At 37.5% G+C, this 17,228-nt stretch overlaps 1 protein-coding gene across 2 annotated transcripts in view; it reads left to right on the top strand.

The window, feature by feature from the left end:
- TRIM24 (tripartite motif containing 24) overlaps positions 1-17,228 on the top strand; it is a 138,809-nt gene that overhangs the window by 99,466 nt on the left and 22,115 nt on the right. For both annotated transcript variants that reach the window (XM_037836071.1, XM_037836070.1), the window contains exon 10: positions 4,087-4,260. In XM_037836071.1, coding sequence (XP_037691999.1) covers positions 4,087-4,260 — 174 coding nt within the window. The remainder of the gene's footprint in view (positions 1-4,086; positions 4,261-17,228) is intronic.

Raw genomic sequence — 17,228 nt, 5'->3', positions numbered from 1 at the left:
TCAGTTACATTTATTAATTTATACTTTTTGTATCTAAGAAAAATTTGAAATGGTTTACAGTAAATGACACAAATGAAATGGAACAGGGTTTAGTAAGAAAGTCAAAGTTGTATATTATAGTTAAGAACAAAACTTAGCTCAGAATTTTCTGTCAACCAGAGCAAAATGGAAACACTATAAGCTATGTCGTTGTCACTACCTAATAAAAAGGAAGCATGCCAGTTAATTAGAGAAGAATCTTTTTACTAGTATTCTACTGGCACTAAGAAGAATATATAATGTTTATCAAAAAGCAATTAAATGGGATAATAACGTTTTTTAGCAGTTCTACAAAACATGGAAATGGTCTTCATAGGACTTTTATTTCAACCCTCAGTGAAATCTGTAGGCATATGTAGATCTTGCTTTAAGTCATTTCTGTGAAGACCCGAGGTAATATATTCAGAGGTTTATTGTTTTCTAGTGATCTGATTAAGAAAACATGTGAAATACAGGGAAATACTAGTTTGCCCCTTAGATTATTTCTCTCGAAATTTATTTCAACCTAGGTTTTTATAGGAAGTAAAGAGCAAGAAATTTAAGTGTTATTTGGAGAGTATGCCAAGGGGAGAGAATACACTTTAGATACCCAGAGTACAACTGGCAAAGTTGAAATTTTGTTTGGAAAATAGAGGAATAATTTTCTTCTAACTGCTTCTGCAGACTGCAGAATGATATATTGCAGATAAACTGCAAAGAATACTAAAATTTTTCTGCAGATAATATTAAGGGAAGAAGAAAGAAAAATATTTGTTGCGTGCCTAGTGCTATATTAAGCATTTGCTTGTATTCATAGTTTTCCTAAGTGTCTGAGAGATGACAAAGTGATTTTTATATAACTTATTAACCAGAAAAGGGATGAATACATCATTTGTGATAAATGTTTTCATTAAGAAGTGAGGAAACTGAGGCAGTTAACAGATACTATGTGACTCTGTCATTCTCATAAATATTTATATATAAAAGCAGAGACAAAACAAAAGTGGCCTCTGGGGTTTTACCTACTTTTTCTAGGAAATTTGCTTTTTTTGATTTCAGTCACTGGGATTTAGTGTTATAACCAAATAATGTACACAGTCTCTACACAGTCTGTATTATATGACCCAGTATTCCTGCTTAGAAATAAAACAACTTTCACATCTTTTAGTCATTACCTGTTCATACTATTATTTTTCTGTCTATTCTCTATGAATCCTGGACCTTCTTTCACAGTCTCATTTCTATTTTATCTGCTCTCTGTCAAATACCCTCTCATACATTTGAAACTCATCATTTTGCCCTCTTCTATAAACTTGTACACTATCCTGACCACCTGCATTCTTTGTTTTCTCCAGTTTATTTACATATGTACAGGGGGAAATGCCTGTCTGTAAGTAGGTGTATATGTGTACCCATGGTTTTGTAGGTTTGTGCAGATTGCACTCTACATCCGTCCGTAGGATACTGGTAAATTTAAAGGACTGCTTCTAAAAATCACTTGCATGATACGTCTTCCTTATTTCTTCTTTCTCTGAAGGGCTGATCAATCAGCATGTTTAAAAATTTGGGTGATAACAGAGGTAGAATACATAGTTATATGACTGAGTGATGCAAACTTTTAATTCATTGTACATCTCTATGTCTGTTTAACAGTATACAGTATACTGTATTAAACTTCAATGAACAGGTCTAAGATTGTTACAGAACTCTGTTGCATATATCATTTTATACATAATTAACAGCAACGTTTTCATTCCTGACCCAGATTTACTGCTGTGGAGATACTCTTAATTCATATGTGTACATGAATTTCCAAAAGAGTGGATAGATGTTAGAAGGACATCTACCCTTCATGGTTATACGCAGTAGTTGGGAATTACTGGCCTAGAATAGATTCAAAATATAAAAATAATCAAGTAACTTAGAGTGATGATGAGGACAATGGTGATTACACGTCAGTTTACTTAAGATCTCAGTTCTCTCGTTTCCCTTTTTTCTTTCTGTTTCTGGCAAATTTATTGATTCCATTTAATCAAAATAGTTTTGGTATTTCTTTTAGGCTAGTACGTGGTTCCTGATCTTGTTTCCCCCGCCATAGGGTTCTTAAAAATTAACTCAGTCAATTATAACATTTTAGAAGAGGAAAAAAAAACACCTTCTCACCAGAGTGTAAGCTGGTCTCTCACATATCATAGCACATTGTTACGGCCTCAGATATCATTCCTTGACTGAATCAATACATAAGCTTCATCCTGGGTGGAGGTGTGAGATTAGGGTAGGCAAAAGACTTAGTTATGTGTATATATATATGTGTGTGTGTATATATAACTATCTTTACTCTCCCTTAACATTTTGGATGCTTTTCTACTTTAAAAAATTTTTATCCCCTAGATAAATTTAGAAGTTTGTCACCATAATTTCCCAACTCTTTCTGTTTGTGTTTCTATGATATAAAACACTTCAAGTCACAACAATTTTATGGAAGAATTAAAAAAAACTGCAATGGTTTCAGTGTTATGTTGTAAAGTTTGAGATCTCTCTCTCTCTTTCTTTCTTTACATACTTGTCTAGAAATAGTATCTAAATCTGTTTTTCATGGGGTGTGTAATAGTTTGCCATTTAGTGGTTGAACCCATTGCCACTTAATTTGTAAGAGAGGGAAAAGAGAAGCAGTTGACCCAGGAATGGGAGAGTAAATTCTCAAAACGGGAGGAAGAAAAGAAAAAAAGCTCTGCTTTCACAGTGTCAAAGTTTGTGTCAGTACTTCAACTTTATAGATTTCCTCATTTATTTGTCCCCTTGTGACTATGAGAGAAAATAGTCACCTCTGAGAAGCTCTGATCATATACATTTAAGATACACTGAAAAGAACTATTTTCTTGGCAGTGAATTGTCAGCTGTGGAAGGAATTGTATAATCAAGAAGAGGCTTGCATATAAGATGACATTTTTCTAAAACTCTGGTCTCAATTTCCAGGGCTGGCACTTAGTAGCAGACAAAGTAGACTGGCTTTCCCACCCATTGCCCCACCTCTGATTCCCTCACCCAGACTTCCTGTCCTATAATCAATCAATGTTTTCCTTGGAGGGTTCCCTTTCAAAAATGGGAGACTTATTCCACTAAACTATAATCAGTCAGTATCTTAGTCAGCAGCCAGCTAAACACCAGAATATTATTTGGCTAATGATTTGGCAGACTAGATTCAGATTAAAGCCTTGGTGCTGAATTTTCCTGGCTATATGACTTTTTTCAAGTTTTCTAAACTCCCTATCTTTAGTTTCCTAATTTGTAAAATGCATGTAATACCTATGTCATAGGGCTAAATAAGATAATACATGTAAAATTCTAATTATAATGTCCAGCATATAATGTTAGATCTCAATAAGATCTAAAATTCATTATCAATATTTTAATGTTAATGTCAGCTGTTTTATGTATTAATGATTTGCTGCTTAAGAGGGCAGACCTTGGAACTAGACAACTTGAGTTCTAATCCCAGCTCCATCACTTACTATCTTTGTTAACCCTAGGCAAATTACTTAAATTCCCTGTACTTTAGTTTCCTTTATCTTTAAAATGGAGATAACCCCTTCCTCGTAAGATTGTTGTTAAGATTAAATGAGCTAATGCATATAAGCACTTAAAACAGTACCTGGCATTTAATACCTGCTCAATAAATATTATCAATTATTATTTTACCGCCTCTTGAACTATTTTAAGAGGTTTGAAAAGGGCAGTTCTTTGCAAAAGAAAGTCATCAGGGACTTAGAAGGGTATCAGAGGCAAGTTTTACCTACTTCCCAGCATGGCTTAAGTCCCATCCATGTACAACTTACTTATAATCTTTAGTTAGGAACTCTTCTCACAAGAAAACTCATTTTTATGACTTACACAAAATCTGGAATTCTGTGCCCCGCCCCCATACCCAACTTGTAATATTAACGCATGGTTCATCCATGTCAGAGTTGATAACTTTCTATAAAAGTTTTGTGAAATAGTTAGGGTTTTCTATAATTTGTCTTTCAGGAGATAATTGTTACTAAATTGTTGTAATTTCTTTTTTTCCAGCAACCCCCTCCACGTTTGATAAATTTTCAAAATCACAACCCCAAACCCAATGGACCAGTTCTTCCTCCTCAGCCTCAACAACTGAGATATCCACCAAACCAGAATATACCGCGACAAGCAATAAAGCCCAACCCCTTACAGATGGCTTTCTTGGCTCAGCAAGCCATAAAACAGGTATATATGTACTTCCTCCCTTCAGTTGCTTATTCTGCTTCTCTCTACTTCCAAATCATCTTAAATATGTAGATTTAGTAACAAGTTATAAAGAGGAAGAACAAGCTTACTTCTTAAAAACTGGGTTAATTACAGACATAGGTACAGAGACAAAACTAAGTCTTCATGCCTTGTAATTACCAAGTCACGTGTATAGGAGTGAAGACAAAATAATCAGGGAGTCACAGGTATTAAATTAATTTTTGCAGTATTGGCATGTACAGCTTTTAGTTGAATGCATTAAGTTTCCCAAGTATTCCAACAAATACAAGTATTCCAACAAAGTATTCCAACAAATACAGTTTCCAGTTTCCTGTAACACACATAGACAAAACATAGCCTTGAATTATAGGTTGCTTTCCACAAAAGAGAAATATAAATCTTTAAAGTATTTCAAAGAGACTTCTTGGAAACAAACTAAATGTGACAGAATTTCAATGTGGCGTACATATGAATCTGATAAAGATTCAGTATTTATATTCTTAAGTTCTTCAGCTAAAAATCTCTTCTAGATTTTATATTATCTTAACAAAAGTAAGTTACTTCAGTGTTTTGTCGTCTTAAAATTCCTGTGTCAACAGTCTTTCTAGCTTAAGGCTTGTGGGCTGATTTCAGTTTATTTCACCAAGACCAAAAGAAGGAATATGGTGCTATTTCCGTAATTCTCAATTATTTTCATAATTAAATGATTTGAAAGTTTTACTCTAAAAGTGTATGCTTACTCTATGTGTGTGTCTTTTTGTGCATATGTATAATCAATTCAACTTTACTACAGTATTACCACACTTTTTTATAATACTTGAATTAGTTTAAATAAAATTCATACCTATTTCCATTTCATCATTAGCGATAACATAGTGATGTGAAAAGGGCCCAAGCTTCAGTTTGGCCTCAAGTCCTGTTTTTCCCACCTAATAATTTTGATCTCAGTTTTTCCCAGCTATAAACTCTGTCTTGTAGAGATGTGCTAAGAATTAGTGTTACTGTACATAAAAAAGCACTTACCATATTGTAGGTACTCAGATGTTTACTTCTTTCACTTTCCCCATTTTTTAATGGGTAGATACACACTCTGAGAATGTTTATAGAAATGTTTGCTGGTCAAAATTTAAAATTGAACGAATAAATGACCAAACTAGAAGAAAATATAGTGGAAAATTGTTTTAATTGTTAGAAGATTAGTTAAATTATAGTATATTGATGCTGTGGGAATACTTTTCATCTATTATTTTAAACTATAGTAATTTATATATGATCTCCTAAGGATATTATGTGGGGGAAATGTTACAGAATTTTTATGAGGTATTACCTCATTGTGTGCATGTTTAATCTCATATGCGTAGATAAAACTTCGAAATGTACACAAGCTGTAACTATGGGGAAAAGGGCAAGGAGAGGGGGAGAATACCAGAGAGAGAGATGAGGGTGTAGGTGAAGATGACATTTACATTCAACTTCATATGTTTCTGCAGGTGGTTTTTAAAATGGAGCATATATAAATTAGATTTGCAAAATTAAAATACGTTTCAGACACTATCACTCTCTATAGTGTAGTCCAACTTATCTTTTAATTGGCTATGCTGGATCAATCATTATGCTCTTTCTAAAATCAGTACAATTGTACTAAACCATTTTAGACATGGAAATAGCCTATTATACAACTTCCAGTAACTAAAAATGCAGGGATTTTAGCATACGGTAATTTTCAAAGCTTTTTCATTCTTACTGATTAATCCCTGCCACAACCTGTGAAGTAACTTTAGCACATGTTTTACTTTGTTTCATAGGGCTAAAACTGATGCTCAAACAAGTTGACTTATCAGAGGTCTCATGTTTAATAAGTGGCAAAATCTGGATAGGAGAGATCTTTAGAGTCTAACCAAGTGTGTCCTCTACATGGCACCATACTTCTCATTGCCAGCAGTAGCTGGATTTTAGACACTTTAATGATTTCTTTAGGTGAGAATTTGTCTCTTGTGTTTAAATCTATTTCTTTTTAATTTAGTTTTTGTTTTTCTAAAAATTGTACATGTATATAATTTAAAGAGTTGTATTTTTCTATAGGCTTGTTATGGAAGTAAAAAAATAAAAAAGCAACCAAGCCCTGTCCTTATTTCCTCCTTCTTACAGGCAGCATCTTTCAATTCTTTCAACTGATACACTTAGTATTTACCTCCTTATTTATAAATAATATGCTTATATTGCTACTTTTATTGCTAAGGTTATTTTACACATTATTTAGTTTCTTTCTGCCGTGGCATACAAGGGTTAGCTATCTGTTCTGGTTTGCTAATTCTGCTGTTATGCAAAATACCAGAAATGGATTGGCTTTTATAAAGGGCATTTATTTGGTTACAAAGTTACAGTCTTCAGGCCTTTAAAGCATCCAAGCTAAAGCGACAACAACAGGGTACCTTCACAGAAGAATGGTCAATGGCGTCTGAACACCTCTGTTGTCTGGGAAGGCATGTGGCTGGAATCTTCTTCCTTTGCGTCCAGGTTGTCTTTCAAAATGGCTTTCTTCCAGGACGTTTCTCTCTAGGTGTCTGGAGGTATTCTCTTAGTTTCTCTCAGGCAAACTCTGGAGTAGCAAAAGTCTACTTTCAGTGACCATCTTCAAAATGTTTCTGTTGGCTACAGCTCCTCTCCAAAATGTCACTCTCAATTGCTCTCAGTTCTTCCTTCTGTTTGTGAATTCTTTTATACAACTCCAGTGATTTAATTAATACGCACCCTGAATGGGCAGGGTAACACCTCCATGGAAATTATCCAGTCAAACGTTTCACTCATTGTTGATTGAGTCACATCTCCACGGAGTCATTCAAGCAAAGGATTCCAACCTAATCAACACTAATACCTCTGACCCCACAATACTGCATTAAAGAACATGGTGTTTTTGGGCGACACATTACATCAAAACCAGTACATTTAGATATCTTTCACAATTACCACCCTGTCCTCACCTCACATGTAGGTAGATTTCCTAGCCACCTTCCTCCCCGAACTCTTCCAACATACCATAACTTTGGTAAGGTCATTATTTAGTGTTTGCATTATTATGACCCTGTAAAAAATGCTATTCAGAGCTGAGTCCAATAGTATACTATAACTCTGCCTTTCTGTTCAATGTTTTGTTTTCCTTGAAGATACTAATAGTAGTGGTGGGTGTTTTTCTTTTATTTTTCATTCTTCTCCTCTCTCCATTTGCTTAGTTTTCTGTGTGCCTGTCTAGACCCCAAACCCTTCTCCGTATGTATAAATCTACTCTCAATTGATTCAGATGCATTTAGGTATGCTATGAGTTTCATCTTCTTGAAAAAAAAAATTTCTACAGTAGCCTTTTGAACTGCTCCAAGCCCTGTATTCCTGCTATACAATTTTCATATTGAGTATTCTGTTAGCCTCCTGACCATGGATACCTTGTTTCCTATATGCCATTTCTTCCTTTTTTATGGTTAACTCCCTCACTAATAGCTTTATGAGAATATGTACTTGAGAAGCGAATAGTTTGACACCTTGTGTGTCTGCAGGTGTATTCTGTTCTAATATTTAATTGATTAATATTTTACCTGATTGTTAGTTCCAGATTAGAAATAATTGTCCTTCATAATTTTGAAGGCATTGTTCCATTATCCTCCAGCCATTCTGGCTCCAGATCCCTTATGTGTTTATGACCTGATGTGTTTTTTTTTTTTTTTTAATTCTGGAATCTTATGTGATCTTTTCTTTTTCCCTGGTATTTTTTTAAATTTATTTTAAATTCAGTTTTATTGAGATATATTCACATATCATACAGTCATCAGTGGTGTACAATCAGCTGTTCACAATACCATCATACAGTTGTGCATTAGTCACCCCAATCTTATTTTTTGAACATTTTCCTTATACCAGAAAAAGTAAAAAATAAGAATAAAAAATAAAAGTAGAAAAGAACACCCAAATCATCTCCCCTCCCACTCTATTTTTCATTTAGTTTTTGCCCCCATTTTTCTACTCATCCATCCATACACTGGATAAAGGGAATGAGATCCACAAGGCTTTTACCACCGTGTCATGCCTTATAAGCTACGTTGTTATACAATCATCTTCAAGAGTCAAGGCTACTGGGTTGCAGTTTGATCGTTTCAGGTATTTACTTCTAGTTATTCCATTAAAACCTGAAAGGGGCTGTGTATATAGTACACAAGAGTACCCACCAGAGTGATCTCTCAACTCCATTTGAAATCTCTCAGCCGGTGAAACTTTATTTCATTTCATTTCGCATTCCCCTTCTGGTCAAGAAGATGCTCTCAGTACCGTGATGTCAAGTCCAGATTCGTTCGTGGGAGTCATATCCTCCGTTGCCAGGGAGATTTACATCTCTGGGAGTCAAATCCCACGTGGGGGGTGGGGGCAGTGAGTTCACCTGCCAAGTTGGCTTAGCTAGAGAGAGGGCTATGTCTGAGCAAGAAAAAGGTACTCAGGGAGAGAGTCTTAGGCACAATTATAAGCAGGTTTAGCCTCTCCTTTGCAGTAACCAGCTTTAAAAGAGCAAGCCCCAAGATAGAGGGCTCAATACACCAGACCACCAGTCCTCAATGTTTGTGAGAACATCGGCAACAATCCAGGTGAGGAAGTCCAATGCTTCTGCATTTTCCCTCAGCTCCTAAGGGGGGCGCTGCATATGTTTTTTTATTCTCTGCCCAAATTACTTTGGAATGTGTCCCTATTTCACACTAACCTATACAAACTTACCAGGTCTCATTTCCTATTCAAAGTTCCAAGTAATGATGGTATTTGAACAAACTATACTAGTTAAATTGTTTAGGAAATATAGATCCTGGACCAAATAAACATCTCTTCCCTTGGTCTCACATGGAAGTTGAAGTTTTAAAACACAGTTATTTATCACCACAGTCACTGTCGGTGATTGTATGGTATATGAATATATCTCTATAAAATTGTAGGAAAAAATATAAATAGGTATAAAAGTGCTGAAGAAAACATGGAGAGAGGGATGTACCTATTTATTGTTGATGAGGAGGCAGAATGGTATAGCCTTTCTGGAAAACAGTATGGTAGTTCCACAAGAAGCTAAGTATTTGGGTGCCAAAAGGTCCTGCAACCTCATTATGGGGTATATAATTGGAAGATCTGGGAACAGAAACATGATTGGACATTTGCGCACTGGTGTTTATGGAGCTAGTATTGATGATTCGCAATGGGTTGAGGTGGCCTAAGGGTACATTGACTGAGGAACAGAATGGTGGACTGTGGTGTATGCACACAAAGGAATGTTGAGCAACTACAAGAAGGAGTGAAACTGTGAGACACGCAATGAGGTAAATGGATCCTTAGACAGCATTTTGAGTGAAGTACGCCAGAAAGAAAGGCAAACACTATAATGCCTCACCAGTATGGGCTAACTACAATGTGTAAATGCAGAATTGAATCTTAGAGCACAGCTTATCAGGGGAACGCCTATTGTACTGGTCCCTAGATTAGAAGCTCTTATAGCAGTCTCATCTATTCCTGAATTGTAATGGCTATCTCCAGATTCTGATATGCTGATCCCTTTGTGTATAACCTAATCGATGCCTAGAACTTTGGGTATGTGTGTGACACCTGAAACTCAGAGCTAGAGCTCAGCAGATAGGAACGTCAGTATTAATGCATACAGCAACTGTTAAAAAGCTGAAAAAGATTCCAGACTTCAGTTAGAGATACTTGTGAAGCAGATCTGGTTAGGACTGGGGCAAATGTTTTGTTCTTAGGCTAGCTACGAGTCCATCAGTTTTGTTGATGTTCTCAGAGAACCAACTTCTGGTTTTGTTGATTGTCCCTGTTGTTTTCCTGTTCTCAATTTCATTTATTTCTGCTCTAACCTTTGTTATTTCTTTCCTTCTGTTTGCTTTGGAGTTAGTTTGCTGTTCTTTCTCTAGTTCCTCTAGGTGAACAGTTAATTCCTCAATTTTTGCTGTCTTTTCTCTTTTTTATTTTTCCCCCCGTTTTTCTACTCATCCATCCATACACTGGACAAAGGGGAGTGTGATCTACATGGCTTTCCCGGTCACATTGTCACTCCTCATAAGCTACATTGTTATACAATCATCTTCAAGATTCAAGGGTTCTAGGTTGTAATTTGATAGTTTCAGGTATTTACTGCTAGCTATTCCAAGTCATTAGAACCTAAGAAGGGTTATCTATATTTATATTGTGCGTAAGAGTGCCCACTGGAGTGACCTCTCGGCTCCTTTTGGAATCTATCAGCCACTGAAACTTATTTCATTTCATTTCACATCCCCCTTTTGGTCAAGAAGATGTTCTCTATCCCACAATGCCAGGTCTAGAGTCCTCCCCAGGAGTCATATTCCATGTTGCCAGGGGGATTTACACCCCTGGGTATCAGATCCCATGGAGTGGGGAGGGCAGTGATTTCATCTGCCAAGTTGGCTTAGCTAGAGAGAGAGAGGTCCACATCTGAGCAACAAAGAGGCATTCAGGAGGAGACACTTAGGCACAGTTATAAGCAGGCCTAGCCTCTCCTTTGCAGTAACAGTCTTCCCAAGGGCAAGTCCCATGATTGAGGGCTTAGCCCATCAAACCACCAGTCCCCAATGTCTGTGAGCATTACTGCTTTCAGATCTTCCGGGTATATACCAAGAAGTGCAATTGCTGGATCAAAGGGTAACTCTATATCTGGTTTTCTAAAGAACTGCCAGACTGTCTTCCAGAGTGGCTGAACCATTATAGAGTCCCACCAACAATGAGTAAGAGTTCCGATTTCTCCCCATCCTCTCCAGCATTTTTAGTTTCCTGTTTGTTTAATGGCAGCCATTCTAATTGGTATGAGATGGTATCTCATTGTGGTCTTAATTTGCATCTCTCTAATAGCTAGTGAAGCTGAACATTTTTTCATGTGTTTCTTGGCCATTTATATTTCCCCTTCAGAGAACTGTCTCATCATATCTTTTGCCCATTTTATAATTGGGCTGTCTGTACTATTGTCATTGAATTGTAGGATTTCTTTATATATGCAAGATATCCGCCTTTTGTCAGATACATGGTTTCCAAAAATTTTTTCCCATTGAGTTGGCTGCCTCTTCACCTTTTTGACAGATTCCTTTGAGGTACAGAAACTTCTAAGCTTGAGGAGTTCCGTTTATCTATTTTTTCTTTTGTTGCTTGTGCTTTGGGTATAAGGTCTAGGAAGTGACCTCCTAATACAAGGTCTTGAAGATGTCTCCCTACATTATCTTCTGGGAGTTTTATGGTACTGTCTTTTATATTAAGGACTTTGAATCCACTTTGAGTTAATTTTTTGTGTAGGGTGTGAAGTAGGGGTCCTCTTTCATTCTTTTGGATATGGATATCCAACTCTCCCAGCCCCATTTGTTGAAAAAAACTATTATGTCCCAGTTCAGTAGCCTTATCAAAGATCAGTCGGCCGTAGATCTAGGGGTCTGTCTCCAAATTCTCAATTCAATTCCATTGATCAATATTCTATCTTTGTGCCAGCACCATGCTGTTTTGACTACTGTGGCTTTATAATAAGCTTCAAAGTCAGGGAGTATAAGTCCTCCCACCTCATTTTTCTTTTTTAGAATGTTTTTTAGCAATTCAAGGCATCTTCCCTTTCCAAATAAATTTGATAACTAGCTTTTCCAAGTCTGCAAAGTAGGTTGTTGGAATTTTGATAGGGATTGCAATGAATCTGTAGATGAGTTTGTGTAGAATTGACATCTTAATGACATTTAGCCTTCCTATCCATGAACATGGAATATTTTTCCATCTGTTAAGGTCCCTTTCTATTTCTTTTAGTAGAGTTATGTAGTTTTCTTTGTATAGGTCTTTTACATCTTTGGTTAAGTTTATTCCTCGGTACTTGATTTTTTTAGTTGTTATTGAAAATGCTTTTTTCTTTTTTTGAGTGTCTCTTCACTGCGTTCATTTCTAGCATGTAGAAACATTACTGACTTATGTGCATTAATCTTGCATCCCTTTACTTTGCTAAATTTGTTTATTAGCTCCAGTAGCTATATTGTCGATTTCTCAGGGTTTTCCAGATATAAGATCATATCATCTGCAAATAATGACGGTTTTACTTCTTCCTTTCCAATTTGGATGCCTTTTATTTCTTTGTCTTACCAGATTGCCCTGGCTAGCCCTTCCAGCACAGTGTTGAATAATAGTGGTGACAGTGGGCATCCTTGTCTCGTTCCTGATCTTAGAGGGAAGGCTTTCAGTCTCTCACCATTGAGTACTATACTGGCTGTGGGTTTTTCCATTTATCTCTTCTCTTTTGATATAGGCATTTAGCGCAATAAATTTCCCTCTCAGCATCGCCTTTGCTGCATCCCGTAAGTTTTGATATGTTGTGGTTTCATTGTCATTTGCCTTGAGGATTTTACTAATTTCTCTTGTAATTTCTTCCTTTACCCACTGGTTTTCTACAAGTGTGTTGTTTAGCCTCCATATATTTGTGAATTTTACAATCTTCTGCCTGTTCTTTATTTCCAACTTCATTCCAATTTGACATGAGTTAGTGTTTTGTATAATATCACTATTTTTTAATTTGTTGAGACTTGCTTTGTGACCCAACATGTGGTCTATCCTAGAGAATGTTCCATGAGCACTTGAGAAAAATGTGTATCCTGCTGTTGTGAGGTTTAGTGTTCTGTAAATATCTGTCAAGTCTAGTTCATTTATCGTACAATTCAACATCTCCGTTTCCTTACTCATCCTCTGTCTATATGTTCTATCCATTGATGAGAGTGGTGTATTGAAGTCTCCAACTATTATTGTAGAGGTATCTACTTCTCCTTTCAGTGTTCTCAGTGTTTGCCTCATGAATTTTGGGGCACTCTGGCTTGGTGCCTAAATATTTATGATTGTTACGTTATCTTGATGAATTGACCCTTTTATTAATATATAGTTTCCTTCTTTGTCTCTGTTAATTGTTTTACTTTTGAAGTCTAATTTGTCTGATTAATATAGCTACTCCCACTTTTTTCTGGTTGCTGTTTGCATGAAATATTTTTTTCCAGCCTTTCACTTACAGCCTATTTTTGTCCTTGTGTCTCAAGTGAGTTTCTTGTAGACAGCATATAGATGGGTCCTGCCAGTCTGTGTCTTTTTTTGGGTGGGGGGGGCAGTTTAATCCATTAACATTAGTGTTATTACTGTAAAGGCAGTGCTTTCTTCCACCATTTTGTCTTTTGGATTTTATTTCATGTCTTGTTTTCCTCTTTCTCTCCTTTTACTCTTCCTCATAATCTTCATTTCTGCATTCTTCTCCAAACCTCGCTCTCCTGTCGTTTCCTATCCACCTGTAGCACTCCCTTTAGTATTTCTTGCAACGCCAGTCTCTTATTCACTCCCTCAGTGTCTGTCTGAAAATATTTTAATCTCTCCTTCATTTTTTTTTAATTTTATTTTGAAGTAGGTTCAAAGTTGTAGGAACAGTTGCAAAAACAGTACTAACCCCATACACAGAATTCCATCATACCCTGACCACCCTCCCGGATAGCTCAATCCATCAACCTTAACATGCTGTCACATCGTTATTTCTTTCCCTCCTTCCCTCTCTCGCTATCTATCATCCATCATCTATTGCTCTGTCTTCTGAACATTTGAGAGCTAGCTGCACACATCCTTGAACATACACTATAATTCACGTATACACTTCCCATGAACAAGAACATTCTTTTATGCAATCCCATTAAGCATAGCTAAGAAGTACAAGAGATTCAACAATGATACAAAGCTTACATTCTATATTTCCTTTTCCTTATGTCTCAAGTGTGTCCCTTTGAGCCACCTGTCCTCTATCCTCCTGTCCCATCCAAGTTCATCCTTAGTATTCAGTTGTCATCTAGTTAGACTGACTTTTTTTTTTTTTTTTCAGTTGTGGAAACATGTATACAGCCTAAATCTTCCCATTCCACTCCCTCCCTAGCCTTTCTTCATTAGTGGGATTAATCATGTTTAGAATGTTGTAATGCTCTTTCCTACCATCCATTACTAGAAATTTCCCTTCACCTCAAACATCAACCTTACACTCATTTCTTAACTCCCCATTGCCCCTTCCCCCATTTCTCTTAACCCAAACTCTACTTTTCATCTCTATGGTTATATTCTCTGATAATTTCTTTGTGTTTACTGTGGGTCTTAAAATTAACCTCTTAAATCCATATCAATCTTGTTTTTCTTTGATACCACCTTCACTTCAATAGGACACATAAACTATTTCCTATACTCCTTCATTCCCCCACCTTTATGTAATTGTCTAAAATTACATATTTTATATTGAGTTCAAAACCACTGATTTGTCCTTAGAGTTTGTGTATTTTATATAATGTAGGAAGTAACTAGTGGAATTACAGTTCAAAAATTATTGACTTCTAAAAAAAAAATTATTGACTTCTATTTGTATTCCATTGTTGTTGGAGAATGTGCTTAGTATATTCAATGTTTTTTTTTAATTTCTTGAGGCTTGTTTTATGTCCCAGCTTATGGTCCCTTCTCAAGAAAGATCTGTGATCACTAGAGAAAAGAGTGTCCTGGTGATTTGGGATGTAAGGTACTATATATGTCTGTTAAAATTCTCTATATCTCTTTCTCCTTTCCCTGTCTCTCCTCCAGCAGGGCTCCCCTCAGAATCTGAAGTAGGGCAGGTCTTTCATCAGCAAAGTCTCTCAGCATTTGTTTGTCTGTGAAAAATTTAAGCTCTCCCTCAAATTTGAAGGAGAGTTTTGCTGGATAAAGTATTCTTGGTTGGAAATTTTTCTCTCTCAGAGTTTTGAATATGTCATGCCACTGCCTTCTCGCCTCCATGGTTGCTGCTGAGTAGTCACTACTTAATCTTATGTTGTTTCCTTTGTATGTGGTGAATTGCTTTTCTCTTGCTGCTTTCAGAGCTTGCTCCTTCTCTTCAGTATTTGACAGTCTGATCAGAATTTGTCTTGGAGTGGGTTTATTTGGATTTATTCTATTTGGAATTCGCTGGGCATTTATGCTTTGTGTATTTATACTGTGTATAAGGTTGGGGAAGTTTTCCCCAACAATTTCTTTGAATACTCTTTCTAGACCTTTACCCTTCTCTTCCCTTTCTGGGACACCAATGAGTCTTAAGTTTGGACGTGTTATTTTATCTATCGTATCCCTGAGATCCATTTCTATTTTTTCGATTTTTTTCTCCATTCTTTCTTTTGTTCTTTCATTTTCTGTTCTTTGGACGTCTAGGACACTGAGATGTTGTTCGGCTTCCTCTAGTCTTGTATTGTGAATATCCAGAGTCTTTTTAATTTGGCCAACAGTTTCTTTTATTTCCATAAGATCTTCCTTTTTTTTATTTACTCTTGCTATGTCTTCTTTATGCTCTTCTAGGGTCTTCTTTATGTTGCTTATATCCTGGGCCATGGTCTTCTTGATGTCCTTTAAATCCTTTGCCATGTTTTCGTTCCTCGATTGTAGATCTTTGATTAATTTTGCGAGGTATACTGTATCTTCCGAAATTTTGGTTTGTGTAGTTGGAGTTGGATTCTCCATATCTTCTGGTTTTATCATATGCATTAAGATTTTCTGTTGTTTTTGGCCTCTTGGCATTTGTTTTGCTTGATAGGGCTCTTTCAAGTTGTAAAGAAAAAGGGATATAGATCTAATTTTTCAGGAACACAGTTTGGTGACTTACACTTTTTCTAACTAACCAGCAGATGGCGTCTGTGAGTCACCTATATCCCTCAAGTCAGTTCTCAACCTTTTTTCCGCTTTATGTGGGGAAATGATTCTTGTGGGTTCAGTTGGAGAACTCAGTTTTTGGGCGTGTTGCTGGAGCTGTCTGCCCTGAATGTGGGGCGTGTGTACGGGTAGCCAGGGAGGAAGGGCAATTCTAATGTTCAAATCCCCCAGGATCCCAGAGATTCAAGGCCGCCACAAAAGTCTAAGTCTTCATTTCAGTTCAGCCCCAGCCTCTCTCTCTCACTGATCCATAAACCACCAGACTTGGCGTAGCGTCCGTGGGTTCTCTGAGCGGATCCCCCCTCCCAGCTGCGCTACTCCAGTAGCTCAGCCAAGGGAAGGCTGTGCTACATCATCAGTGTGCACTGTCCCACAAGGGAAGCCCCGGGCCGCCGGGCCGTGCAGCGGCGCACTCCCAGCCCAAAGCAAAAATGGCCGAGCGGGGCGTCTCAGCCCCCTCCTCCTCGCATCATTCCTCCTTCCCAGCTCTGGGACAACTGGCGGGGCTTCGGGCTGTGGGCACGGCCCTGGGCAAAAGTTTATCCAGCCTTCCAGGGGCTGGCTGCTAGCCGTGGGGTTTCTTTCTGCTTCTGGCTCTCTCCTCTGTTCCCCCAAACCCAAGGGTATCTGCTGCGGGCTATCTTCCCAGCCAGACAGCAAGAGGCCAGCCCAGCCCCCTCTTCCTGTGTTTTACTGCGTGGTTCCCACAATTGCTACTGGAGCCGCCCCCCCCCCTTTTTTTTTTTTAAACAGCCAGCTGGTCTGCATACACTGAACCCCGGCTTCCCCAGCCCGCTGCGCAGCTGCGGGTCTTCCAGCCAGCTTACTCACTCGTTTCAGAATGCCGACTCCCGGTTTCACCAAGTATACAGCTCCTCTGGAGCTAGGAGCCCTCCTCCAGTTGGTGCGTCGCTGTAACCGGTATTCTAGGTCACTTTCTGGTTTTTAGCTAGTGTTTTTCACGGAGATGTTTTTTTCTCCATGTCTCAGCTAGCCGCCATCTTAGTTGCCTACCTCTCCTTCATTTTTGAAGGATAGTTTTGCTGAATGTAGAATTCTTGGTTGGCAGTTCTTCTCTTTTAGTATCTTAAATATATCATACCACTGTCTTTTCGCCTCCATGGTTTCTGCGGAGAAATCCACACATAGTCTTATTGAGCTTCCTTTATATGTGATGGATTGCCTTTCTCTTGCTGCTTTCAGAATTCTCC

Source organism: Choloepus didactylus, chromosome 5 (assembly GCF_015220235.1).
Source record: "Choloepus didactylus isolate mChoDid1 chromosome 5, mChoDid1.pri, whole genome shotgun sequence".
Taxonomy (NCBI): Eukaryota; Metazoa; Chordata; class Mammalia; order Pilosa; family Megalonychidae; genus Choloepus; species Choloepus didactylus.
This window is presented reverse-complemented; position numbering and strand designations above follow the sequence as displayed.